The 26904-nt window shown below is 44.3% G+C and overlaps 1 protein-coding gene across 1 annotated transcript in view; it reads right to left on the bottom strand.

Moving 5' to 3' along the window:
• The window catches only part of LOC102943445 (bone morphogenetic protein 8A), a 45495-nt gene that overhangs the window by 7937 nt on the left and 10654 nt on the right, over nucleotides 1-26904 (bottom strand). The window contains exons 2-4 of the mRNA XM_037881697.2: nucleotides 7746-7938; nucleotides 7058-7206; nucleotides 966-1160 (exon numbers count right to left, since the gene is read on the bottom strand). Of these exons, the coding sequence (XP_037737625.1) occupies nucleotides 966-1160; nucleotides 7058-7206; nucleotides 7746-7938 (537 nt within the window). The remainder of the gene's footprint in view (nucleotides 1-965; nucleotides 1161-7057; nucleotides 7207-7745; nucleotides 7939-26904) is intronic.

Genomic DNA, 26904 nt, shown 5'->3' with positions numbered 1-26904 from the left:
TTTTGGCAACACTAGCTATGCCTAACAATGAAGCCCCCCTGGCCTCAGAGCCCGTCTTCTTAGTGAGAAGGCTTAAGAGTTTCTTTAGCTTTTAGACTCGTTCCACTTCTCACAGACGGTGGTGTGTGGGCATCTTGAAATAGTCTGAGCTCACTACCTAGCCGAGTTCCTAGATTGCCCCCCCCTCACATCTCTACCCTACATTTCTGCATTTTTCAAAGCTACTTGCTTGCACAGAAAGCCTGGAGAAGCTACAGTCTCTAGAAACATTGGCTCCCTTGAAGAGTGGGGCCAGAAAACATTATCCCAGATTCTTTGGGTCACCCAAAGTAGTGAAGGCTTCAGACTGGATCTAGATGTATCACTCTGAGATCAAGAAACAGCAATTCAGCATGGAGAAATCTAACCCCAATCATTCAGGAGTGGGCTCTAAATGACTCCCTAATCCCAGAAGGAATTTGAAAGAAGCATATCTGTGTGTTCTTAACCATCTCCTCTACTGACGCTTGGCCACGCATCAAAAGCATCTCAGGTTCATTGGGATGCCTTTCAGGGTCTCTTCCACTCGAAGGATGGTTTTGAAGCGGATGCTAATATTAATAGCATACTTAAAGGGTTCAGTATTCAGATATACCACTACCTAGAAAGTCTAATAAAGCCCTTTCCTTCAGGAAGCCATTGCGGACAGTACAATCTCTTTGTTTTTTGGCTTCATAATCCACTTAACGGTCCCTATTCCAAAAGCTCTCTCAAAACCTAGTTCATCTGAAACTCACTTCAGGACACATCAGAGCCATATGTTCCAACCAGAAGAGAAATTCCTGAAGGAGGGAGGGGCTAACAAAATATACCATGATTAGCGCAGCAGAGGAAGATGGTATTTTAGATAGAGATCATTTTCTTTACTGTAAATACAGCCTTTGTGCTACCTCTAGCTAGCTGGGTCTCTAACCCAAAGCTCTTACCAAAAATCCCTGGAAGCTTGTTTGGATGCGGTAAGTCGTTTGTTTTCTTGGGCTGTCTCTTCTTCAGCTGCTTGATGGCTCGAGTGACTCGGACCGGATTTTGGCTTGCCCGGAAAAAAGTGACCATGAAAGGTTGCTTGGAGCGTGGCCCGCGCCGACCCAGCAGTCCTGCTAAGCCCGGATCGATGCTCTGCCCTACGATGGGCCAAAAACACAAGTTTGTTTCACCGCATATGCAAGTTAGGCTGTAAAACTAAGTTCTTTAGTCAAAAGGGGGAGAAAAAACAAATCAGATGTACATTAAAAAAAACAACAATAAAAACAAACCCCAATAAAGTCCAAGGATTTTTCTAGTGTAACATCTCCTTGCACCTTCACCAGTTGCTGCATTCTATTATTTCTAATCAGCCAGCACCTTCCCTCCCTCCCCCTCTGTGTTGTTCATAATCCACATTTCGGCATCAAGAGACAAGAGCTCCCAGGGCTGCCAGGTGCTCCTTTGGTAGAGCCAGAGCCAAATGAATGGGCCTCTTCATGCCTGGACTGGAAGTGTGACCTGCCTCCACACAACACATTAAAGAGACACTTCTGGTCATCGTCCAAATCAGAGGACACTCTTTGTGAGCTAAATTGTTCTGCTCGGAAGACCAGACAAACGAGAGTAATCATTCTAATCCAGGATTGAAAGAGAGAAGCGATAATTGTGGGGAGGGTGACACGGGGTAGAAAAGACAAGGAAATGAGAGATCCAAAGGAAATCCAAACAGCTGCGAGTTCCTCGAATTATTTCAAGTTTTTCAGTCTTTTCTAAGGAAGAGAACACTCTCCTCCGATCTCAAAGTTTCCCTGGTCCAGAATGTCACCATTACAGTCTTGGATTTGCTCCATAGAGCAAGTGAGGTGAAATGGCAGCGCTACATTCAGTCCTAGGACTCCCTCCCACTTTGCATTCATAGAGCCTGGCTTCCAAACATGAACATCGGGTCAGAGGCGAAGTCTCATTCGCTCCTAAGTCACTTTTGAAAATGGGAATTAGGCATCGAACTCACTCAGGCACTTCTGAAAAAAATCTCCCCCCAGGACACGAGACCCTCTGCAAAGGAGGACAGTCTCACATGTAGGGATCCAGCTTTGGACAAGAGGGCACAAGAGAGGTTTCCGAAGGGTTACTGACTTCATTGCAACAGGATAGAATTTGCAAAAAGAAAAGGAGTACTTGTGGCACCTTAGAGACTAACCAATTTATTTGAGCATAAGCTTTCGTGAGCTACAGCTCACTTCATCGGATGCATACTGTGGAAAGTGTAGAAGATCTTTTTATACACACAAAGCATGAAAAAATACCTCCCCCCACCCCACTCTCCTGCTGGTAATAGCTTATCTAAAGAGGACCACTCTCCTCTCCTTCTGCCCCTCCACCCCCACGAACATGATACAGTTCTGTGGTGACCTAGAATCCTATTTTCGATGTCTCCGACTCAAGGAATATTTCCAACATACCTCTGAACAACATACTAATCCACAGAGACCTCCCTACCAACACTGCAAAAAGAAGGATTCTAGGTGGACTCCTCCTGAAGGTCGAAACAGCAGACTGGACTTCTACATAGAGTGCTTCCGCTGACGTGCACGGGCTGAAATTGTGGAAAAGCAGCATCACTTGCCCCGTAACCTCAGCCGTGCGGAACACAATGCCATCCACAGCCTCAGAAACAACTCTGACATCATAATCAAAAAGGCTGACAAAGGAGGTGCTGTTGTCGTCATGAATAGGTCGGAATATGAACAAGAGGCTGTTCGGCAGCTCTCCAACACCACTTTCTACAAGCCATTACCCTCTGATCCCACTGAGAGTTACCAAAAGAAACTACAGCATTTGCTCAAGAAACTCCCTGAAAAAGCACAAGATCAAATCTGCACAGACACACCCCTGGAACCCCACCTGGGATATTCTATCTACTACCCAAGATCCACCTGGAAATCCTGGGCGCCCCATCATCTCAGGCATTGGCACCCTGACAGCAGGATTGTCTGGCTATGTAGACTCCCTCCTCAGGCCCTACGCTACCAGCGCTACCAGCTACCTTCGAGACACCACTGACTTCCTGAGGAAACTACAATCCATTGGTGATCTTCCTGATAACACCATCCTGGCCACTATGGCTGTAGAAGCCCTCTACACCAACATTCCACACAAAGATGGACGACAAGCCGTCAAGAACACTATCCCCGATAATGTCACGGCTAACCTGGTGGCTGAACTTTGTGACTTTGTCCTTACCCATAACTATTTTACATTTGGGGACAATGTATACCTTCAAATCAGCGGCACTGCTATGGGTACCCGCATGGCCCCACAGTATGCCAACGTTTTTATGGCTGACTTAGAACAACGCTTCCTCAGCTCTCGTCCCCTAACGGCCGTACTCTACTTGCGCTATATTGATGACATCTTCATCATCTGGACCCATGGAAAAGACGCCCTTCAGGAATTCCACTATGATTTCAACAATTTCCATCCCACCATCAACCTCAGCCTGGTCCAGTCCACACAAGAGATCCACTTCCTGGACACTACAGTGCTAATAAACGAAGGTCACATAAACACCACCCTATACCGGAAACCTACTGACTGCTATTCCTACCTACATGCCTCCAGCTTTCACCCTGACCACACCACATGATCCATTGTCTACAGCCAAGCTCTGCGATACAACCGCATTTGCTCCAACCCCTCAGACAGAGACAAACACCTACAAGATCTCTATCAAGCATTCTTACAACTACAATACTCACCTGGTGAAGTGAAGAAACAGACTGATAGAGCCAGAAGAGTTCCCAGAAGTCACCTACTACAGGACAGGCCTAACAAAGAAAATAACAGAACGCCACTAGCCGTCACGTTCAGTCCCCAACTAAAACCCCTCCAACGCATTATTAAGGATCTACAACCTATCCTGAAGGATGACCCAACACTCTCACAAATCTTGGGAGACAGGCCAGTCCTTGCCTACAGACAGCCCCCCAACCTGAAGCAAATACTCACCAGCAACCACATACCACACAACAGAACCACTAACCCAGGAACCTATCCTTGCAACAAAGCCCGTTGCCAAATGTGCCCCCATATCTATTCAGGGGACACCATCACAGGGCCTAATAACATCAGCCACACTATCAGAGGCTCGTTCACCTGCACATCTACCAATGTGATATATGCCATCATGTGCCAGCAATGCCCCTCTGCCATGTACATTGGTCAAACTGGACAGTCTCTACGTAAAAGAATAAATGGACACAAATCAGATGTCAAGAATTATAACATTCATAAACCAGTTGGAGAACACTTCAATCTCTCTGGTCACGCGATTACAGACATGAAAGTTGCGATATTACAACAAAAAAACCTTCAAATCCAGACTCCAGCGAGAGACTGTTGAATTGGAATTCATTTGCAAATTGGATACAATTAACTTAGGCTTGAATAGAGACTGGGAGTGGCTAAGTCATTATGCAAGGTAACCTATTTCCCCTTGTTTTTTCCTACCCCCCCACCCCCCCTCCTCAGACATTCTTGTTAAACCCTGGATTTGTGCTGGAAATGACCCACCTTGATTATCATACACATTGTAAGGAGAGTGGTCACTTTAGATAAGCTATTACCAACAGGAGAGTGGGGTGGGGGGAGGTATTTTTTCATGCTTTGTGTGTATAAAAAGATCTTCTACACTTTCCACAGTTTGCATCCGATGAAGTGAGCTGTAGCTCACGAAAGCTTATGCTCAAATAAATTGGTTAGTCTCTAAGGTGCCACAAGTACTCCTTTTCTTTTTGCGAATACAGACTAACACGGCTGTTACTCTGAAACCAGGATAGAATTTAAGCACATGCTTACGTGCTTTGTTGAACGAGACTAACAGCCAAAGCATCAGCAGTCTGAGGAAGACCTGAGGGGAAGCATTTTCCTCCCTAAACTCCTGATCAGTTGGAAGGAGGATTTTTGAGGGATTTCCATTGCACATTAAATCCAAATTGGCTCAATCACTGGTCACCAACCTCAAAGGACAGGGAGCCCATCTGAGTCCTCATTCAGGAGAGCTCACTGGGGCTTCTGTCAATGCAGCGAAAATAAAATCAGGTATTGAGAGCACTTCAGCTAGCACCGTTACCTCAATAACCAAGCGTAACGGACCAGCTCATGAGTGACTGGCAAGGTGAACACAGTCTCAGATGGCAACTGGCGGCACAAAGGGAGTCCTCTGTGTTTTAAGAGGCCATGTTCTTGGTTAGCAGGTAGAGACTATCCTTAAACTAAGAGCTATGCATATAAAATAACCCAGGAACATACGGGCTGAGCAGAAGGGCCATCTGCAAAGGGGAAAGGTAGTTTACACAGCTCAGTATTGTGGTGATCAATCTTTACTGTCAGGCCATCCTCGGAACAGCACATCTCAAAGCCAACTCATCGCAGGAAAAGGACCACACGGTACGAGCAGTCGCTGCAGTGTCTCGGCTGTCCCTAGACCAGATCCTCAAAGGCACCTAGCTCCTATTGATTTGAATGGGAATTAGATGCTGAATACCTCTGAGGATCTGGGCCTGATATCGGACATCTCTTCTGCTGCCAGCGTGGGTAGTTAGAAGAGAGAGAAATCCTGTGATGCAGATTGTTTCAGGCTGACTGAAAAACAACAGGGGCCAGATCCTCAGCTAGCAGAAGATGGCATAGTTCCACTGAAGGCACCAATTTACACCAGCTGTGGTTCTGGCCCTTGCTGTTTAGAGCTAGTGTTGATCTATCCACCCACCCACCCCGGGCAGTTTCCAGACAGAGGACACATTTACTCAAGGTTTTGTGCACCACCTCAAACCAAAATAGCCTGACCTTAGCAGCATGCTTATTGAAAGGGAAATATTGCGGAGAGAGGGGACCAACAAGCGCAATTATATTCCCCGAGCCTCAAGGACGATCTCTGAAGTACACCTTTTCAGGTAGCACTTGGAATGGATTTTATCCATGGGTGAAATTAGGAAAGGTTAATCCAGCGAAACACAGGTGAGAATCCCTTCAGGCAAGGATTACTTTAAACTTAGCCTATTAGTATAGCCTTGTCAAGGTTCCCGTCCCACTCTGAACTCTGGGGTACAGATGTGGGGACCCACATGAAAGACCCCCTAAGCTTATTTCTACCAGTTTAGGTTAAAAACTTCCCCAAGGCACAAATCCTTTCCTTGTCCTTGGACAGTATTGCTGCCACCACCAAGTGATTTAGACAAAGATTCAGGAAAAGGACCACTTGGAGTTCCTGTTTCCCCAAAATATCCCCCCAAACCCCTTCACCCCCTTTCCTGGGGAGGCTTGAGAATAATCTACCAACCAATAGGTTAACAAAGTGAGCACAGACCAGACCCTTGGGTTTTTAGGACACTAAAAACTAATCAGGTTCTTAAAAGAAGAACTTTATAATAAAGAAAAAAGTAAAAGCAGCACCTCAGTAAAATCAGGATGGAAGGTTAATTTTACAGGGTAATAAAAGATTTAAAACACAGCGGATTCCCCCTCTGGGCTCAACTTCAAAATTACAAAAACAGGAATAAACCTGTCTCTTAGCATAGGGAAAATTCACAAGCTAAAACAAAAGATAATCCAATGCATTTCCTTGCTTTACTTACAATTTTTGTAATCTTAGTTGCTTATTTCAGGTAGGGTTTTAGGAGAGGTTTTTTTTCCTGCCTGGTCCCTCTCTCTGTCCCGAGAGAGCACAACAAAGAGAGCCCAAACAAACCCAACCCCCTCCCCCGATTTGAAAGTATCTTCTTTTCTTATTGGTCCTTTTGGTCAGGTGCCAACCAGTTTATTTGAGCTTCTTAACCCCTTACAGGTAAAGGCGGGATTTTATGCTACCCTTAGCTGTATGTTTATGACAAGCCTACACTAGGAAGTGCATTAGCGTCAATGCCTTTAAAAGGCCTAGAGGCGAGCTTTATATTGGGATATTCTCCTTACACCCAGCTGCATCACACCAAGATCTAGCTAGATTTTTACAAGCAGCAGGAATTTTAAATCCTTCCAGTGCCTGAGTTAGCCTTACCGTCATCTGTCTCCACATAAAGTCTCAGGCCCAGGTTGCGTTTACGGTTTACTAACCAGTGATTACTGGCAGCTGTGACATCAAAAACCAACCAGCCTTCGGCCCCAGCCTGGAGCTCCTGAAGGTCTAACAGGAATAAGTCAGACTCCCTACAGAAACGGAAAAAATAGATAAGCAAAGTCAACTGAACGTAGATAATGCATCCTGCTTAGATTGTCTGCTCTTCGGGGCAGGGTTTGTCTTTTTGTTCTGTGTCTGCGTAGCACTGAGGACACGGGGGGTCTGATCGATGGGTAGGACTCCTAGCTGCTACTGCAGTACTAATCATTAATAATAATGGGTGGCATCATTTCTGACATTTACTCTGAAAAATCATGCTCCCCACTGTCGGAGAGTGAAAAAGCTTGACGGTGCCCTTGGTCCATATAGGACAGGTATACCCACTACCTATTAAATTACTACCACCTATTGAAATACATGGGAATGATTTTCCCACAGCTGAAAAAGCAGAATCAGAATTTCTCACGTCCAAGTTGGACACAGGCTTGCACATAAACTGAACGTCGTGAAGCGAAAAAGCAGCATTTCAATTTTGGCTCGTAAGAACCCAGATTTGTGTCTCGTTCTACAGAAGAAAAAAACATTTGTTCTGTTTCCAGCTCAAAGGCACTGGTCGGTTTCGCCGCACCTGTTGGAATACTCCTTCATGATCTCATACATGCTGATGTGAAGAGTTTTGTTGACATCACGAGTGAAACTTCGCAGCTTATAAATTCGGAATTCGGCAGCCGTTACAGATTCTCCAGTTGGAATCTGGGTCAGGTCAAATCGAAATTCCTTCCAGTAAGGCTTCTGGTAGAAGATGTCTCTGTCGTGCTCAACTGGAAAATAAAGGATTGGGAAAAATGATACAAATGATTCCCCGAATATTTATCAATCTTACCAGCAGACCATTGTTACACCCCAGTCTGATAAGAAACATGCCCCAAAGCTACTGGGTTTTAATAGGATCCTCTAGAATTAATCTACCTTGCATTCAGTGACAAAAATCTCCCTAATATCTTTTTTAGCATTCTGTATGAAATTGCTCATGAAGTGTTCCTGTTCTTAACTTATTGTTCGGGCTCTGTGTCTGTCACAGAGGTCGCGGAAGTCATGGATGCCGTTACTTTCCGCAAACCTCCACGACTTCTGCAGCGGCCCGAGCAGCGGTCCCTGGGGTGGCCAGAGCAGCCGTTGCTCCAGTGGCCCCAGGCAACTGGAGCCACTGGCCCTGACCCCCCACCCCCAGCAACAGCCCCACAGGGCACCCACACACACACACACACACACACACACACACACAGAGCAGTGGCCCCTCAGGGTGCACCCCCCCCCGCCCACACACACACCCCAGCAGTTCACAGAAAAGCTGGAGTAGCTGCTGCTCTGGGCAGCCCCCAGCAGCTGGTGCCGCTGGCCCTGGCCCCCCGGGGCTCCCCTCCCCCTTCAGTAGCAGCCACCCCAAGATTTAGTCAAGGGTATTTTTAGTAAAAGTTATGGACAGTTCACGGGCCGTGAATTTTTGTTTATTGCCCATGAACTGTCCACGACTTTTACTAAAAATACCCGTGACTAAATCGTAACCTTACTTATTGTCACAGTGACTGTCATGTGCCAGCGTTTGCCCATTGGGGCAGGGACCATCTTTTTGTTCCATGTCTGCACAGTGGGTCTTGGCCCGTGACCAGAACTCCTGGGCGCTATGGTAATACAAATAGGAGATAATTAATAATAATAATAATAGATTGCAGGGCTAGGTTCAGTGTTGCCATATATTTCTAGCCCTCATGCTTGCAGAGAAAAGCTTGAAAACATGACCCAAAGACTCAATCAGAAGGCAGTTGAGGAGAACCCACCATTAAAAACAAAAACAAAACACCACCACCACTAATGATTTTGGGGGGCTGGATTCTCAATTTTTGAATGTTGTTGGGACTGTAAATTTAAAACCAGGATTAGCATTGGGAAGGCAGCGTGACCTCATGGCTAAAGCACTGGACTGAGACTCGGGAGACGTGACTTCTATTCCCAGCTCTGCGGCTGGGTGTGTTTAGGCAAGTCACTTCATTTATCTCTGCCTCGGTTTCCCCATCTGTAAAATGGGGAGAATGATGCCGGCCTCTTTGGGAAAGTGCTTTGAGAGCTACAGATGAAAAGCACGACAGAAGATCTAGGGGCAAAAGTTTTATTTTGGGATTTTAAATTTAGCTGGGAAGAGGCAGTGTCGTCGATGTGGATCTTCATGGGCTTCCCATCTCTAGACCTGACACTTCTCTCTCTCCCCTCCCCCTGTCCTTCCCCCATTTCTTATTTAAAAAGTGCCCCTGCCTGCCAGTATCGGCCTGGAATACAGCTGCACATCAAAGAGAGTCCTCAAATGGTTTTGACTTTGCCTACATCATGCTGGGTGCCCCATCCAGGGAGGCCCCCGGCACAACAAGTATTCTCAGGGAGCTGTTTCCACCCCTTTCTTCAAGGTTCCTTTCTTCTTTGCAGGTAAGGTTCCCAGACCCCCTACAGTGGGTCTTCCCCTCTTTGCAGCCTGCTGGAGGCAGAACCAGACCCATCAGTCAAGGCAGGATGGGCAGGGCCACGTTCCTGAAGAATCTCCCAGTTTTTATTCTACCTCCTTAGCTGTTGGCCAACTTCCCCAGACTCTCCCTGCTACAGAGCAGCAGCTGAAAGCTAACAAACCCCAGAGCAGAGTGGGATGTTTGTTGCTTCTGATGTTCAGCTTCCTGGATCCTAAGCTTTCACTGAGCTGTTGGTTAGACTCTGGGGATCTACAGACACCTTCCTAGAAACCCCCTCTGCCGATCCTGAATGCTAACTGGCTCCCAGCCCAAAGGCACAGAGAATCCGGCAGAAGACATACCGCTCCAAGCTGGCAGGAAAGGGCACTAAAACATGGCCACTGTAATATCGGAGATAACCAAGCACCCTCTCTCTACAGCTGATTTGCATGGTACAGTGCTGTTGGCTGCAACAAGTCAGATAGGTGAGCGAGGCTGGACTTGTGTCAAGAATTCTCATTGAGAGATGTCTTGGCCTAGGTGTCCTTGCTTTCTGGCCACATGCTAGCTCAGGTAGCACTGCTTGCCTCCCCCATGGCACTGCTGCCTTGGAGGCACTGCCCACCTACGTGGCACCATCAGGGAAACTGAGGCAGGAGTGCCGGGGTAGCCCTTAAGGCATGGGGACCTTGGGACTGGGCTCCTTCCTCTCCACTCACTTCAAGTAGCACCAGTCTCCCCAACACACCCTTTCCCCCCCACCCCAGGCCCATGCAAATTCTGTTTCCTCTTGCCCTCCCAAATCTCCACTTCCTCCCCCTCAGCTGTAATATTTCTACTTATCTGTTTGTCCTCTTCAAACACAACTCCCCCGCTCTTGACTGAGGCCATGAGCGAAAGATACTTTTTTAAAAAAAATGTATTGTGTATCAATGTAATTTAATCCGGGACCACAAACTCAAAACGCATTAGTCCTAATTGTCTGCTTATTGGATGGCTTCACTATGGGGCAGAGTTAAGGTTGCTAGGGTACCTTAACATCGTCAGATTTCTGTTAATTTTAACCTGAACTCTGACTTTCTGGATTTGTAATGCCTGTTTGTGGAATAATTGCAACATCCCTGTAATGTTATTTACCTTCATGCTACTGATAGATCTCCCAACCTTAACTCCATTTTAACATAGTATTTTGCCTGGTTACGTCTGAAAGATGTGCCTATTTAAAAAGGCCGTGCGTTCTCATGGCAGGAATTGTTTCCTAAAAATACTGTTACGCTCTTGAGAGTCTAAGCTGTATTTAAAAGGTCAAATATTGCAAAGGTGGAAACACACACACAATTGGTTTAAAAAATTCTCTTCAGATTAAGAGATTATGTAAAAGAAATTCTTCTTAATTAAAAATTATTGGATTTGGGGACCATTAAAAAGGGAGTCTTAAAGCTCTTTCAGCCATTCTCCCTCCGACAGAATTTGAGTCTACAAACTCTTTGCAATGCATCTGCACCATCTACTGGATACTACAGGAATGCAACTCCAAAATCCAGACGGAGGCGAGTACATGATCACCAGATGTATGTCTCGTAGCCAGTGAAATATGGATCGCCTAAACCCCTGGGATTTAGGCATAAAAGCCAAATGGCCACATGGTCTGTCTCTCTTTGATTTTTTCACTTTCCTGTATAAATAAAGCACCCTGGAAGAAAGAGGTTGAAGACACTAACTCTGGAACCTGCTGTATGCCCTGCTGCAAAACTAAGAACAACTGAATTGTTGCCCTCCTCCTCTCTGGACATCAAGCAGCAAAGTGCAGAGCAATCAATCCTGACCTTGCTCCAGTAAGTTACAAAGGCGCCAAAAGGACCCTAGTAAAACCACAGCAGATTATTCATGGATTAATGCATTCCACAGCCAGACAGGACCATTGTTATTATTCAGCCTGCTTTCCTGCATAACACAAGCCACAAAACTTCCCCCAGATAATTCCAGTTTGAACTAGAGTCTCCAATCTCAATTTCAAAATGGCCCGTGGTGGAGAATCCACCACGATCCTTGGTCAGTTGTTCCAATGGTTAATTACTCTCACAATTAAACATGTCCACCTTATTTCCGGTCTGAATGTGTCTAGCTCCAAAGTCCAGGCATTGGTTATTGTTATACCTTTTTCTGCTGTATTGAAGAACCCCATCAAAATATTTGTTCCCCCTGTAGGTGCTTATAGACTGTTGTCAAGTCACCCCTGAACCATCTCTCTGTGAAGCTAAATAGATTGAGCTCTTTGTGTTGATCATTGTAAGGCAGATTTTCTAATCCTTGAATCATTCTCGTGGCTCTTCTTTGGACCCTCTCCAATTTATCAACATCCTTCTTGAACTGTGGACACCGGTAGAAATCCAGGAACCTCTAAAAGCAAGCAAGCAAGCAGTAACATCCCTTTAAACAAAGGAGCAAACCTGCCACAGGACAACCTGGAATCAATGAGGTTATTGGTGAAAGTGTTAACTTTGTTAAATTGTGTTAAAATATACTTAAAGTTAATTAATTGGATCACTAAATTGTTAAATTAACAAGATTTGGGTCAGCCAGAGCCTGATCTCTGACTGAGGTGCTTCGTGCTACTGTAATAAAATAATAAGGATAATGATAAATCAAACATTGACCCGTCTCCTCCTGTGAGCCCTGATAAACCTGGCAAAGAGCAGAAAGAAGAAATCCTGTTTAAACAAATTATTTGATTTGATTTTTCAATAGAAGGTCTTGCATAGGACTGAAAACAACAGTCTCTTCCTTCTATTTTATGAAACGTGTGTGGGAACGTCTGTGTGTTTTTGAACCCAAGTTCTTTCGGGAGCACATATGGGAAGCCACCTGGGAGTTGAAAGTGGCCTGTTTCCCAGCCAGTCAGCTGCACTTTCAGTTTAATACTCGTGAGAAATTCTATCAACTCTCAGCTGATTGATTAGTGAGACAGGGTGGGTGAGGAAATCTCTTTTATTGGATCAACTTCTGTTCTACAGGTTACCTGCGGAAGAGCTCCGTGCGACTCAAAAGCTCATCTCTCTCACCAACAGAAGCTGGTCCTATAAAAGATATTACCCCACCCATCTCTTGAACATCCTGGGACCAACACAGCTACACCACCACCGCATACAACGTCAAACTGATCTGTTCTCATTTGCTTTTATTATTGCCACACAACAATTTGGAAAAATCAAAGAAAAACCTGATCTGTTCCTCCTTTTCTCCCCCAGCTGTATAACTTGTTTAGGACTGGTTGACATTTTCCCATTAAAACTGCTTTTTGACAGAAAGTTATGTTTTTGGCACAATGAACATTTTCACAGAAAGTGTCTGGTTTCTGTGGAAATGCAGCATTTTGTTGAAAAACCAAAAGACTTCCTGGTGTTTTGAGGAAGAGTCAAAAGTTTACACACACACACACACCCTGATCAGCTCTAATCTTAACATATATGCTATCTGATCAAAAGATTCTCTTTTAACGGCTGGTTAGAAATGCCATGGTCGTAACGAAAGGATAGAATTAAATGATTAAAAACCAAAAAAGTCCTATTTCTGAAATACAAGTAACTTTTTACACAAACCCAGTGTTAAAATAGTGAGCAGTTCTTCTTGGAGTCAGCCAAAAAGGGGTGTTAAAATTAATTATTTATAAAAATCAAATAATAATAATACATTAAGCAAATTATTATTAAAACCAAAAACTATTAAACCAATCTAGTTTGCAGATTTCATTTTAAAACCTAGCTGGCATCCCAATATATTATTAATTTAGAAACCATTCTCACCTGCACATCCATAAACCACTTACAACACATCTCTCCAAGTCACTTCTAATTAACAAAGCGTTTAAATGAAACGTTCTAGAGCCATTAATATCTATTCAGTTTCAGTAATGAACAAATATGGTTTAAGGGTTAGATGGTTTTGAAAATTTTACCCTAAGTGATCTAAGATCCTAAATCCCATTTTCAAAAACGAGTTAGGCACTTGGGATTCTAAAGTCTAGCAAAGTCAAAATGCCTAAGTCACTTCTGAAAATAGAACATGTGGTCTTCACTCACTTAGCTGGTTTTGAAAATTTTATCCATAATCTTCATAACAGGCACTTGAATGTATGATATCATTTATAAATTTGACATTGTAAACAGGGAATATAAATATAACATAAGCAACTGAATATTGACAAAATGTACAAGTGCTTATATATACAAATGCTAGAAGGCTAAATGCTAAGATGGGTGAACTAGAGTGCCTGGCATCATGGCAACTTGGTGGAATGAGGATAAATCGATGGGTCACGGTAATACCAGGATACAAGATATATAGGAATGACAGAGTAGGTCGTGCTGGTGGGGAAGTGGCACTGTATATGAAAGAAAGCATAGAGTCAAATAAAGTAAGCATCTTAAATGAATCAAACTACCCTAGAATCTCTATGGATATTAATTCCACGCTTGATCAATGAGACTATAGCAGTAAGAATATATTAATGACCACCAGATCAGCATGGTGACCGTGATTGTGAAATGCTCAGGGGGGTTAGAGAGGCTACAAAGGAAGAAAATGCAATAATAATGGGGGATTTCAACCATCTCATCTCTAGAAGGGATGCAGAGATAAAATTTCTAGACACCATAAATTACTGTCCTGGAACCCACAAGGGGAGAGGAAATTCTTAATTTAGTCCTAAGTGGAGCACAGGATCTGGTCCAAGAGGTGAATATAGCTGAACCACTAGGTAATAGCAACCATAATGAAATTAAATTGATCATCCTTGCAGGGGGAAACGTGCCAAAGAAACCCACCACAGTTGCATTTAATTTCAAAAAGGGAAACTTCACAAAAATGAAGAAGTTAGTTAAATGGAAATTAAAAGGAACTGTCACGAGGGTGAAATGCCTACAAACCGCATGGAGACTATTTAAAAAACACAATAATTGAGGTTCAAACTAAATGTATACCCCAATTTAAAAAAAACAACACACACACACACACACACACAGAGTAAGAGGACCAAAGAAAGGGCACCATGGCTAACCAGCAGAGTAATGGAGGCGGTTAGAGGCAAAAAGGCATCTTTTAAAAATTGGAAGTCAAATACTAGTGAGAAAAACAGAAAGGAGCATAAACTCTGGCAAGTCAAGGCAAGTGTAAAAGTGTAACTGGGCAGGGTAGGCCAAGAAAGAATCACAAGACCAACTTGCTAAAGACACAAAAACTAATAGCAAATTTTTTTTAAAGTACATCAGAAGCAGGAAGCCTGCCAAACATCCACTGGGGCCACTCGACTACCGAGATGCTAAAGAAGCAATCAGGGAAGACAAGGCCATTGCAAAGAAGTTAAAGGCAGTGAAGCCCAATGGAAAGAATTCAGATGAGGGGGAGATTCCCACAGCTGAATCAGTCTTTTTAGGTGACAAATCTCTATTGATACCTCCGTCTGGACAATTCCTCAGGAGGTTTTGGAACAAATTGATAAATTAAACAGCAATATGTCACCAGGACCAGATGATATTCACCCAAGAGTTCTGAAGGAACTCAGATACAAAATTGCAGGACTGTGGTATGTAACCTATCACTTAAATCGGCCTCTCCCTTAGATGACTGGAGGGTAGCTAATGTAGCACCGATTTTTGGAAAAAAACGGCTCCAGAAGCGATCCTGGTAATAACAGGCTGGTAAGCCTAACCTCAGTACCAGGCAAATTGGTTGAAATGATAGTAAATAACAGAATGATCAGACACATAGATAAACACAATATGTTGGGGAAGAGTCAAAATGGCTTTTGTAAAGGGAAATCCTACCTCACCAATCTATTTGAATTCTTGAGTGTATCAACAAGCATGTGGACAAGGGTGATCCAGTAGAACTAGTGTACTTGGATTTTCAGAAAGCCTTTGACAAGATCTGTTACCTAAGGCTCTTAAGCAAAGTAATGAGGCATGGGATAAGAGGGAAGGTCCTCTTATGGATCAGTAACTGGGTAAAAGATAGGAGGCAAAGTGAAGGAATAAATAGTCAGTTTTCACAATAGAAAGAGAAATAGTGGGGTCCCCCAAGGATCTGTACTGGGACCTGTGCTGTTCACGATATTCATAAATGATCTGGAAAAGTGGGTGAACAGTGAGGTGGCAAAACTTGCAGACGACACCAAATTACTGAAAATAGTTAAGTCCAAAGCCGACTGTGAGGAGTTGCAAAGAGATCCCATGTAAGCGGGGAACAAAATAGCAGATGAAATTCAATGTTTAATGAGGGCAAAGTAACGCACATTAGAGAAAAATAATCCTAACTATACATACAAAATGATGGGGTCTAAATTAGCTGACACCGCTCAAGGAAGAGATCGTAGGGACATCATGGCTAGGTCTCTGAAAACATCTGCTCAATGTGCAACAATCAAAAAAGCGAACAGAGTGTTAGGAACCATTAGAAAAGGTACAGATAATAAAACAGAAAATATCACAATGCCACTCTACAAATCCCTGGTGCGCCCACACCTTGGTTGCCCCCCCTCTCAAAAAAGATCTACAAGGATTGGAAAAGGTACAGCGAAGGGTCTGGAACAGCTTCCATATGAGGAGAGATTTAAAAGACTGGGACTGTCCAGCTTTAAGCGGGGATCTGATCGAGGTCTATGAAATCCTGACTGGTGGGGAGAAAGTGAATAAGGAAGTGCTAGTTACTCCTTTACGTAAGAACGAGGGGTTGCCCAATTAAATTAATAGGCAGCCAGTTTAAAAACAAACATAAGGGAATACTTCTTCATACAATGCACAGTCAACCTGTGGAACTCCTTGCCAGGGGATGTTGTGAAGGCCAAAAGTATAACTGGATTTCAAAAAAGAATTAGGTAAGTTCCTGGAGGGTAGTTTTATCAATGACTGGTAGCCAGGAAAATCAGGGTTGCATCCCAATACTCTGGGTGTCCCTAAATCTCCAGCTGCCAGAAGCTGGGACTGGATGACAGGGGAAGGATCACTAAATAATTGCCCTGTTATGTTCATTCCCGCTGAAGCGTCTGGCACTGGCCACTGTCAGAAGACAGGATACTGGGCTAGATGGACCATTGGTCTGACCCAGTCTGGCCCTTCTTAAGTTCTTAATATAAAACAGTGGGAAAATCTGCTAAGAGAATGTCCAAAGAATGTTTATATAAGGGGCGTGAACAGCAAAATGCACTTCTCCAAAACGAAACACTAAGATTTTAATTATCCATCCGTGTGTCTTTAAAAAATGTTCCCTCCAGCTACTGGGCTCACCACAAGCTACATTTTATAAAAAGCACCAGGCAAGGCCAGCCTGGGGCGGATGTGGAGAGCACTTCCTGTTCTCGTGGTGTGGGCCTGGCACCGAGGGATGGACAGCTGTGCTGTGGAAGGATGTTACAGAATACATTTGGTGAGGAGAAACCTGCATTTTGATCTCGCCCTACAACAACACAAAACAAAAATCACCACCACGCGAACCTCTGCACACTTGCTCCAAAGCCGCCGGACTAATTTAAATTTTTTTTAAACCCATCCATGTCCATGACAAGGAGAGTCACGACTTGTCAAGAAGGAGTTCTGTGTACAATGCTCAAAGCGCACGGGGGTCTTATAAAGCTGTCCTTAAACTTAGTCCACTCCCCCACCCCACTTAACAGGGAATGTTCTACTAGGACTGAATGCCCCATTTATAACAGCAGAGGGAGCGTCACGACAAAACGAACAAAAGCCTTTGATTTTGGTCCAGACAGCTTGCAGGGAGCCATTTCTTTCTACTGACCAAGCATCCATGCTGAAAACATGGCCCTGAAAGCACTCTCACTGGCCCTGCCTAAGTGTGTTAAGGTCTGGTAGGTCTTTATTATGATCTGCTATTACATCAATGTTCAGCTGTAGCAGTTGTCGGGCTTACAGCTGCTCAAATTGTGTTGGGATTAAAGTTAAGGAAAGAAGAAGCAAGACGATGCTCAGAATGATATGACTATAGTGTCCAATATCTAATGACCAGCAAAGTCTTATAGATAAACGGTGTATACCTTTGAAAAGCTGAAGTTCTCAGTTTTCCATTGGAATAAAGTATTTGTATCTGTCCTTGACAATTCACAAGATACTGGACTTTAAATAGGTCACTGACTCCTCCGCTTAGCGATGTTTTTTTGGCAGAGAGCAAGGATGGAGTATTGCAAGTCTTGGATCTCAAATCAATGTAGTTTTTGTGCCCTGAGTTTATACCAAAATTTCTCCTAGTGAGGACTTGATATACCATTACTCTTAAGAAATCTATACACAGGAAATCTACCATGTGCTAGGTGGCGACAAGAGCTAGAATACACAAAATAAGACAGAAACCCACATGTATACATAGAAATCAATGCCAGATCTGATCATGTGATTGTATTTCTATCAAGAAAGTTATGTTGGACAGCAGTAAGTTTTCTATCTTTCCTCCTTTCAGCTGTGGTTATTTATGGACACAGTGCTATGGAATACGGTTACTTTCCTAGTTCTCCAATACAGAAACAGACAAGAGATGCAGGAACAGCATCAGCAACTTGCTAATAAAATCCATACTAACGACTTAGAAAACTATAAACAACTGTAATTCGAGGTTTTCCCAGAATACTTGAAATTTGTCATCTATCTGATGTATAAACATGCATTCAGGGAAGGGCAATAGGAATTCTTGTGGCAAAAATCAAGGAGGTTTGTCTGGTAACGTCACAAGGACGTGGCTAAATGTGAAATTTCTTCTGGGTGTTTTTCAGTGCTATAATTATTCCAAATTTGGTTTCGTTTAGTGCATTGCAGGGGATCGGACGAGCTATAAAGCAGAAGGGTTAGGGATGCTCAGCTTCATTGGAGAAGTCGTCTCAGTTCCAGCTGATGTCTTATCATTTGTATGTAGTGGGGCACAAAGCTGTGGAAACTGGGCTTCACAAGTCTGGTCCCACCGAAGACATCGTTCCTGCCTTAGTTCATGCAGAAGAAGAGCTCTGTGTAAGCTCGAAAGCTTGTCTCTCTCAACAAGAAGTTGGTCCAATAAAAGATATTCCCTCCCCCACCTTGTCCCGCTTAGTTCCTCCAGGGCATAAGCAATAGAAGGACATTATGAAGTGTGGCCCAGGGAGCCATGGAGCCCGTCCTGACCTGGAAACGTCTTTTATGCACAACCAGCTGTGTGGATATCTATGCTGACCACAAAAAGCAGAGTGTACCCGTCTGAGGGGTGGTTATAGAGATTATTACACCACACTTTTCTCAATTTGTCTTGTGTCAGAGGCTCAACTCTCTTGCTGATTTCTATCTGTTATTGAGAGCACGTTTGTGGGTGGATTTTCAAATCCCTGGGAACTGGCCATCCAAATCTTTTAGGCTGCATTTAAAAAAAGAAATCTCAGTCTGAATCTGTGTCTGTCAGTGTGCATGTAAGTATGTGTGTAAGCGCCATAGGATTATTAATTTCAAAGCACTGTGGTCAGACAAGGACTGATGCAGTGATGTGTCTGCTAGGGTATAGGGTTGTTTTTGTTAAATGGATTTCAAGCGACATTTTCCTGACTATTTAAAGTTCTGTGGTTCAAAATTCTGCTTGGCTCCTTCCATCACTGGCTTCATCGTTACATATTCACCAACATTTAATCCATCTACCCAACTGCCACTCTTCACCCTGAGTGAAATAGGACAGACCTGCTGCCTGCTGCCTGCACCTAGAACAAGGGACCCCTAGTCAAGAACCAGGACCCCCAAAGTGCTACAGTGACACAAATAAATAATAATAGTGTTCCAGTCTTCCCTCTTCTTAGGAGATTTTTAAACCTCTTCTCACCTCTTTTCCTCTCTTTGTTCTGTTCTAATCCCCCTGACAGAAATCTAATGAAGGGTTTCCAATGAAAGGAGGACAGCCATCCTCTCCTGTGTTGCTTTCATCAGGCGTCCTCCTGCCCAGGAACAGGCCCTCAACGAGCCTGTGCTCACTCACAGATAGGCGCAATTAACACAGCTGGTCTCTAGGTACCTTTTATGTTTATTTGCTGTAAAACTTAAAATAATGCTCCAAAAGCCCATGATTGGTTCCTCCCGGGGGGAAATGTGTAATGAGTATACTTGGCAGGCTGCTTTCATGCCGTGTGTGGAAAACTAAACAACTTGCTAATCACCCACATGTGTTGGGTGCATGTTTGCTGCATATAGGAGGATGGGAATCCCTATAAGCATAATCATCTAATTACAGCAGTTCTGAAAGACACCGATTCACTTAAGAAGTCTCCTTATGGCTTATGATAAAAAAATCTCAGGCTTTGACATTTATTTATTTGGTGTAGGCAATCCACTCAAGCAAAGCCACAGCATTCTTATCAACATCGTTCAAGGCACGAAGACCTCCAGGAAGTTGAGTCATTTTGCAGTCCTCAACAATATGCGCCATGGTTTGTGGCTGTCCACATTGACAAAGGGGACAGTCTCTGAAACGCCACCGAAATTCGGCTGCAGCACAAATTCCAGGTCTGGTACAAAACCGTTTCAGAAGGCTCCATTGCCTTCGTGGTCAATCAAACCCGGGAGGATGTTGAGTGGGGTCCGAGACAAGATTTGTCACTTTCTCTGCAGACAATGAAGCTCACCAAATGTCTTCTACCATAAATCCCCCACCCAGTAAACTTGTCCACAAAAAGGCGATGTGAGGGCAGGCAAGGGCAGCTTTGATATTAATGGAGGAATCGCCCATCCAGACAGTGGAAAGGATTGCTATGCTTAGCACGTACCTCATGGGTCAGTCAAGTCTTCTTCAGGGTCATAGTGTTCGCCCTTTTGAAAGGATTTGAGGTATTTGAGACATGTATCGGCTCATATTTTATAGGGGTTGAACCAAACAAAGATTTTGAAGTCATCAGGTATAGAAAGAAAAACCATGAGGATGTGGGACCAGTCTTCGAGAAGGAATACTAGTTCGAGGATTCCTAATGGCAGATATATTTAACCCTTTTCTTCAGTCTCTGGGAGAAGAAAAAGGCAACAGTGATGAGAAAGGTTTGGAAGTTGATATAGAAGATACTTTAATAAACGGAACCTGTCTCAGTCAGCTTTGCCTGATGATTTTCTTCTAAGTACTCTGGAAGAAGTGGTGAAGAAAATACAACTAGTCAGAATTTCTAGTTAATTACTAAGGACAAGGGACGTGTCAGAGGGCTGGAGAACGTAGACCTAGTCATCAAAAGGAGGCCAAAAGTTAATCTTGGAAACTCTGGACCCATTACCCTAAATTCAATACAGGGAAAACTAGTAGGGCACACTGAAATGAAAACGTGGTGAACAGCAGCACGGGTTTATGAGACAGATCATGGTAGGCAAATGTTGTTATGTTCTTCACTAATTTACAAATTGGGTGTGTCACGGAAACGGACACTAAGCAGTAGATCTAGATTTTTATAAAGCCTTTGATAAGGTCACCCAAGAGAGTAGAAAAATTGACAGATTATCAATTTTAATTAAATCCTAGCGTAACAAGGAACCTGGCAATGGGAAGAGAGACACTGAACAGGAGTTTACACAAACACAAACAGCCATTCTGGGTATGGTCTAGTCCAGAGGTTCTCAAACTGTGGTCTCTGGACCACCAGTGGCCCGTGAGTCCCATTCAGGTGGTCCACAGATAGTTCCCTCGAAGGTGCGCGCCTGGGTGGCCACACACGAGAGAATGAAGGGCCACCTACCTAATTAGTGGAGCTATGCAGGCGTGCCTACACTAATTAGGTGCCTGGACCCTGGAGAAGATGCACATGGCCTTGGGGGGAATAGGGGGTAGGAGGGAGGGGGCAGTGGGGTGAGAAGAGGGGGTGGGAGTATTTGGGATGTGCAGGGCTGCGGTGGCCAGAGAAAGAGGCGACTTTCCTCAGCTCCAGGGTTGCGGCTGCCGGGGAAAGATGGCCCTCTACCCCGGCCCCACCTCGGGAGCTGCTGCAGCAGGAAGGAGCGGGAGACGCCCCGCTCCTTCCCAGCCACAGCTCGGGGGCCGCCATGGCAGGGGAAGAGGGCACATCCATCGCATTAGAAAGGTAAGACTACAGATATTAAAATATGAGTTGTGTGCTTTTATCTGTAGAACAAAAAACGTTCCAAAGTGCTTTACAATAGTTAGCTGATGGTACAAACAACATTTGGAAAGATCATTAAGTGGTCTGCCAAGACCCTCAGCAATTTTCAAGTGGTCCGTGGAAAAAAAAAAAAAAAAAAAAAAAAGCTTGAGAACCACTGCTCTAGTCAGTCGAGTAAGAGTCCGATAGTCAAGACTCCTGGGTTCAATTTAGAGTCTGCTACTGAATCTCTCTCTGAGACCTTGCTAAGTCATTTAACCTCTTTCCCAGTTGACTCATCTGGAAATTGTGTATAATACCTCCCCCTCCTGGGAGCGTTCCAAGCTTTTAAATAATGTTTGTAAAAATACACCGAGATCCTTGAATGAGAGATTTTTGAATAAGTCCAAATAATTACAATTATTGATTGGGTGGGAATGGCTGGCTTAGCTAAGCATCAGGCTGATAATCCACAGACTCCCAGGAACCATGGTTTTGATTTGACCAGACTAACAGGGCTGCATTTCTTTTCGGAGGTAAACTGCAAAAATAGCTGAGTTGTTTTGAGGTTTCTTTATCGAACGGCTGGATAAACATTTAAAGTCAGCCGTCCCGTTTGTTCAGTGTGGACATTAACGATCCTATGGCCATCTTCATAACATGAGGGGCTTTACCCTCATGTCCTTGGTCAAAAAATTTCCCTTTACTGTGATGCCTTGTGCTATACATTGGTTGATGCTTCCCTGTAACACAGAGACAGCTCAAAGATAGGGCCCAATCCTGCGGCCACCTACTACTGGGTGTAGCATTTACTACCCAGAGAGGTACCATGGAGGTCAATGGCCAGCGCTCACATTTGTATCACTACGTCTGGTAACAGAGGGTCTGTAGGATTTGGGAAATAGTCTTTGGGCATGACAGGCACCCTACACATGGAAAATAGAATCCTGTTAAGTATAGGGAGAGGGACCACTTGTGAAATCAGATAGCGGCTTGCTTTATACATGCCCTTAGTAAAACCACATCTAGGGTTCTCTTTCCCGTTCTAGATGCCTCACTAGAGAAGGGGTCTGAATAATTCAGAGTTCAAGTCACACACAGACAGTTAAGATATGTCCTGATTAATATTTAACGAGTCCTTTGCTCTAAGTAGCTTGGCCATTTGCTTTTACACACCTCGTGAGCAAACTGCTTGAGAAACACGGATGACCCCCAGCAGAAAGAGCTCTGGTGGGTTGTTCTGTGCCACACCTTAAGTGGCTAAGAAAGGAGAAGGAAATAAAAGACGAGATGCTGTTTCTCACGGACAGTGACACTGTTCAAACATCCCGGCAGCACTTAGACCAGGGGTAGGCAACCTGCGGCATGCAAGCGGATTTTCAGTGGTCCGGGGGGGCTCTGCATTTTAATTTAATTTTAAATGAAGCTTCTTAAACATTTTAAAACCCTTATTTACTTGACATACAACAATAGCTTTGTGATACATTATAGACTTATAGAAAGAGACCTTCTAAAAACGTTAAAATGTATTCCCGGCACGCGAAGCTTTAAATTAGAGTGAATAAATGAAGACTCGGCACACCCCTTCTGAAAGGTTGCCGACCCCTGATTTAGACTATATCTTCACTGCAGTCAGGGGGTATGATTCAGCTCGTGTAGACATGCCTGCACTAGTTTTCACATAGCCAGCTCAGGCTCTGGAGGAGGGAAGCCGCGGCGGTGGGGACTAGCTGTCTGAGTCACACCGGGGGTTCTGGGCAGGCTTGGACAGAGGTTGAGAGAGTCACACCGCTGAACGCACCACGTGGAGGTGTTCGGGTAGCGTGGTGCAAACGTGGTTTAAGAACCTATATACAATAGGCCAGAGGTGTCTCGGGGCTCTCTCTCTTCTCGTGCTGGACTGAACCCTTTACCAAGTGATCCCAGCCAAACATGGGACCAGCACCACTCTCATACCATCTCAGCACCTCCGAGTAAAGGCTAAGCTTGTGCGAGGAGGTGTTTAGTCTCTGGCAGGCCTGTTTTACAGCATGGAGAGCGGCAGCTTCCCTTGGGATCAAAATCCTTCTGCTCCTTTGCATGCCCTCTTCCCCCTGCCAACACCCACTTTTATTTTTCAGGCTCACTCTGATTTTTAAAAGTCAATAGGTAAAAGGGAAAAAAAAAAAAAAAAAAGACGGCCAGACTTGCTTAACTGAGCTTTCAGAGATGCCTTTCATTTGTCACATGCTCGGTTATTTTAATTCGGGGAAGGGCAGACAGAGAGACCCTGGGGGAACAAAGTGAAGTTCAGTGTGAGAAAGCCGGGCTGCCGTTTTTCTCAAGCAGCTGCAGGCCCAAGAAAGGGTTGAAATTGCCCCTTGTATCTAATAAAAGCACTTTCTGAAGGAGCCTCTCCCCATAGTGAAGCAAAGCACCAGACGTGCTAGCGGGCTCTCCTTGCTTCTCCAACCTCAGCACCTTACAGAGGGTAGAGGTGGGATCCTGCAATCTCTACTGGCTCTTCCAGGCCGCCTTCTTAGCATTCTCACAGAATTCCAGTTTCTTTCTTTTCAGTCCTTTCAACCCTCCTCCCAGCCAGAAATCTCCGCAATGCTGAAGAGCGGGTCTTCAAGTCTCTACTGTTTGCAAGGTATTTTTAGGCACTTTTTTTTTAATTGTAAAACTTTGTGTGCGCGCCATTTCTATAAACTACACATCAGTTGTAATTACTAGTCCTGGCTGCCTCCGAATGGGCCAGATGACCATTTCAGACCCTAAATTAGAAGGAGATGCCAGCATATTCAACCACATCAAGTATTCCGAGTCTTAAAATATATTTAAATGAGATGCAAGAAGGATGCTACCCTTCAGCTGAAACCAGGAAAAAATAAACTACAGAAGCTTTCCAAAGGGGAAAAAGGGATTTAGAAGTACTCCCGAACACAGCAAACTGTGGCAGATAAGCAGCTGGGCTTGGCTCCTCATTTCCTAAACAATTCCTGGCTCCTTCTGTGGCAGACTTTAGGAGCAAAAGGCCATGGGATCCCTCCAATGAAGGCACCTATTCATTCACAATTGGATCTGAAATTCTGTTGCATTTGATCATAACGCCGTTTTGGTTGGGTCCCTTAATTTCCAAGACACGTACGTTACTGCAATTCCCACACAAAAACTTTGTGAAGTTCGAAAGTATGTTTCAGTGGAGTCTGGCTAATATTTCCTTTACCCCCTCTGCAAAAAATTATATTTTCTTGATGAAAATTCTGCACATTTAAAGGAAGCAAGCAAGCACACACCCACCCTTCATCCAGTTTGGTGAGAAAGCTTTGCCACAAAATAAAACAATTACCCCAGTCCGTGTCTTGATCTATTGAGCCACTGTAGATGAAATTCATCTGAGGAACTAGGGAGGGAGTCTGAGCCCTTAGAGAACGAAGGGAACAGCGGGAGTGGGAAAACAGCAGCTTTTAATATTGAAGGTAATTTGTCTTCACTAATAATTGGCCTCAAAGTAAAAACTTGCTGTGCTGATGAAATACTCCACAGGTGGCAACACTGAGCGCTCAGATCTTGCACTTGGCTTTTGCTGTCAGCTGCTAAGAGGGAGCTGGGAACCAGTCAAGAACTCTGCCCTCAGTAAGTGACCAGGCTGAATGGAAATTCTTTCTGCTCACTTCTAGCAGCGGTCAGCTAAAGATCCCACATCAGTTTTTGTAAGGACTGTAGCCAGCAGCCCATCGCCCTGCAAGAGGACGTGCGAGATGCGCTGCAAGGCTGTCTAGAATCCGGAAGCACTCCGGGTTACCTTTCATACCGAAGAGCGCTCTCTTAAAACCAAGTGCAGCGACGTCGGTCCCAAATGCTACTTGCAATCTCTTTGGTTAATGCGAGGTGATACTTAAGTCTCCCTAAGATTTCCCATCTCTCGGATATTAACTTTCCTTACATTAAGTGGCCACCTATGAAAAGCATTTCCAGCCACACACCAGACCCACCCAGCTGTTTCAGCTGCACGGCAGCTGACTTGCTAAAATGGTTGGAAGGGAAACTGCTCCACCCGGATTCGTAAGCGGAGGCCAACAGCTAAAGCGCTGGGAGCCCTGGTGAGCTCGCTGGCCCAATATCAAATGGCCACCTGTTAAAATGGCTGGAAAAAAACTTGCGGTCCTGAAGGTGGTTATTTCATTAAATGCTTTCAGTGTGGTACTTGGTCTGTGTTGTTAGTGTGCCAAACAACTGCATATAATTATAAAGATGGAAATGAGACACAAGAATATAGTGTGAAAATTGGAAAAATGGAACATTTTCTTGGTTGTATTGTGCAGTCTTGTAAAGGGACATTGCCAATTGGAGAAAAAAAAATTCAGACACCTCACTTGAAAAAACCAAACACTTAACTCATCATTCTCCTCTATTCGACACTGGTGAGGCCTCATCTGGAGTACTGTGTCCAGTTTTGGGCCCCACACTACAAGAAGGATGTGGAAAAATTGGAAAGAGTCCAGCTGTGGGCAACAAAAACAATTAGGGGGCTGGAGCACATGATTTACGAGGAGAGGCTGAAGGAACTGGGCTTGTTTAGTCTGCAGAAGAGCAGAATGTGGGGGGATTTGATAGCTGCTTTCAACTACCTGAAGGGAGGTTCCAGAGAGGATGGATCTAGACTGTTCTCAGTGGTAGCAGATGACAGAACGAGGAGTAATGGTCTCAAGTTGCAATGGGGGAGATTTAGGTTGGATATTAGGAAAAACTTTTTCACAAAGAGGATGGTGAAGCACTGGAATGCGTTACCCAGGGAGGTGGTGGAATCTCCTTCCTTAGAGGTTTTTAAGGTCAGGCTTGACAAAGCCCTGGCTGGGATGGTTTAGTTGGGGATTAGTCCTGCTTTGAGCAGGGGGTTGGACTAGATGACCTCCTGAGGTCCCTTCCAACCCTGATATTCTATGATTCTAACTCAATATTGTTGCACCTGGCATTTGAGAAACTGACAAAACGTGTTTAGTTTGCTCCATGTATCTGACAACACTTTGTACACAAGCAGGTTTACTGTCAGGGGAGTCTCTGGCCCTCACATTTAATTTGTGCAAGGCTCACACATAGCAGCGGGGGAGAGGAACACATTTTAGAACTAGGACAATCTTATTATAGACCCACAAAAAAACCTCCTTTTTGAAACTGACTTGATTGTGCCCCTTACATGCCTTTCTGCTGGAGAGTTTATGGGGTAAACA

Source organism: Chelonia mydas, chromosome 19 (assembly GCF_015237465.2).
Source record: "Chelonia mydas isolate rCheMyd1 chromosome 19, rCheMyd1.pri.v2, whole genome shotgun sequence".
In the NCBI taxonomy this organism is placed as follows: Eukaryota; Metazoa; Chordata; order Testudines; family Cheloniidae; genus Chelonia; species Chelonia mydas.
The sequence above is the reverse complement of the archived record's forward strand: the minus strand, read 5'-3'. Positions and strand labels throughout refer to the sequence as shown.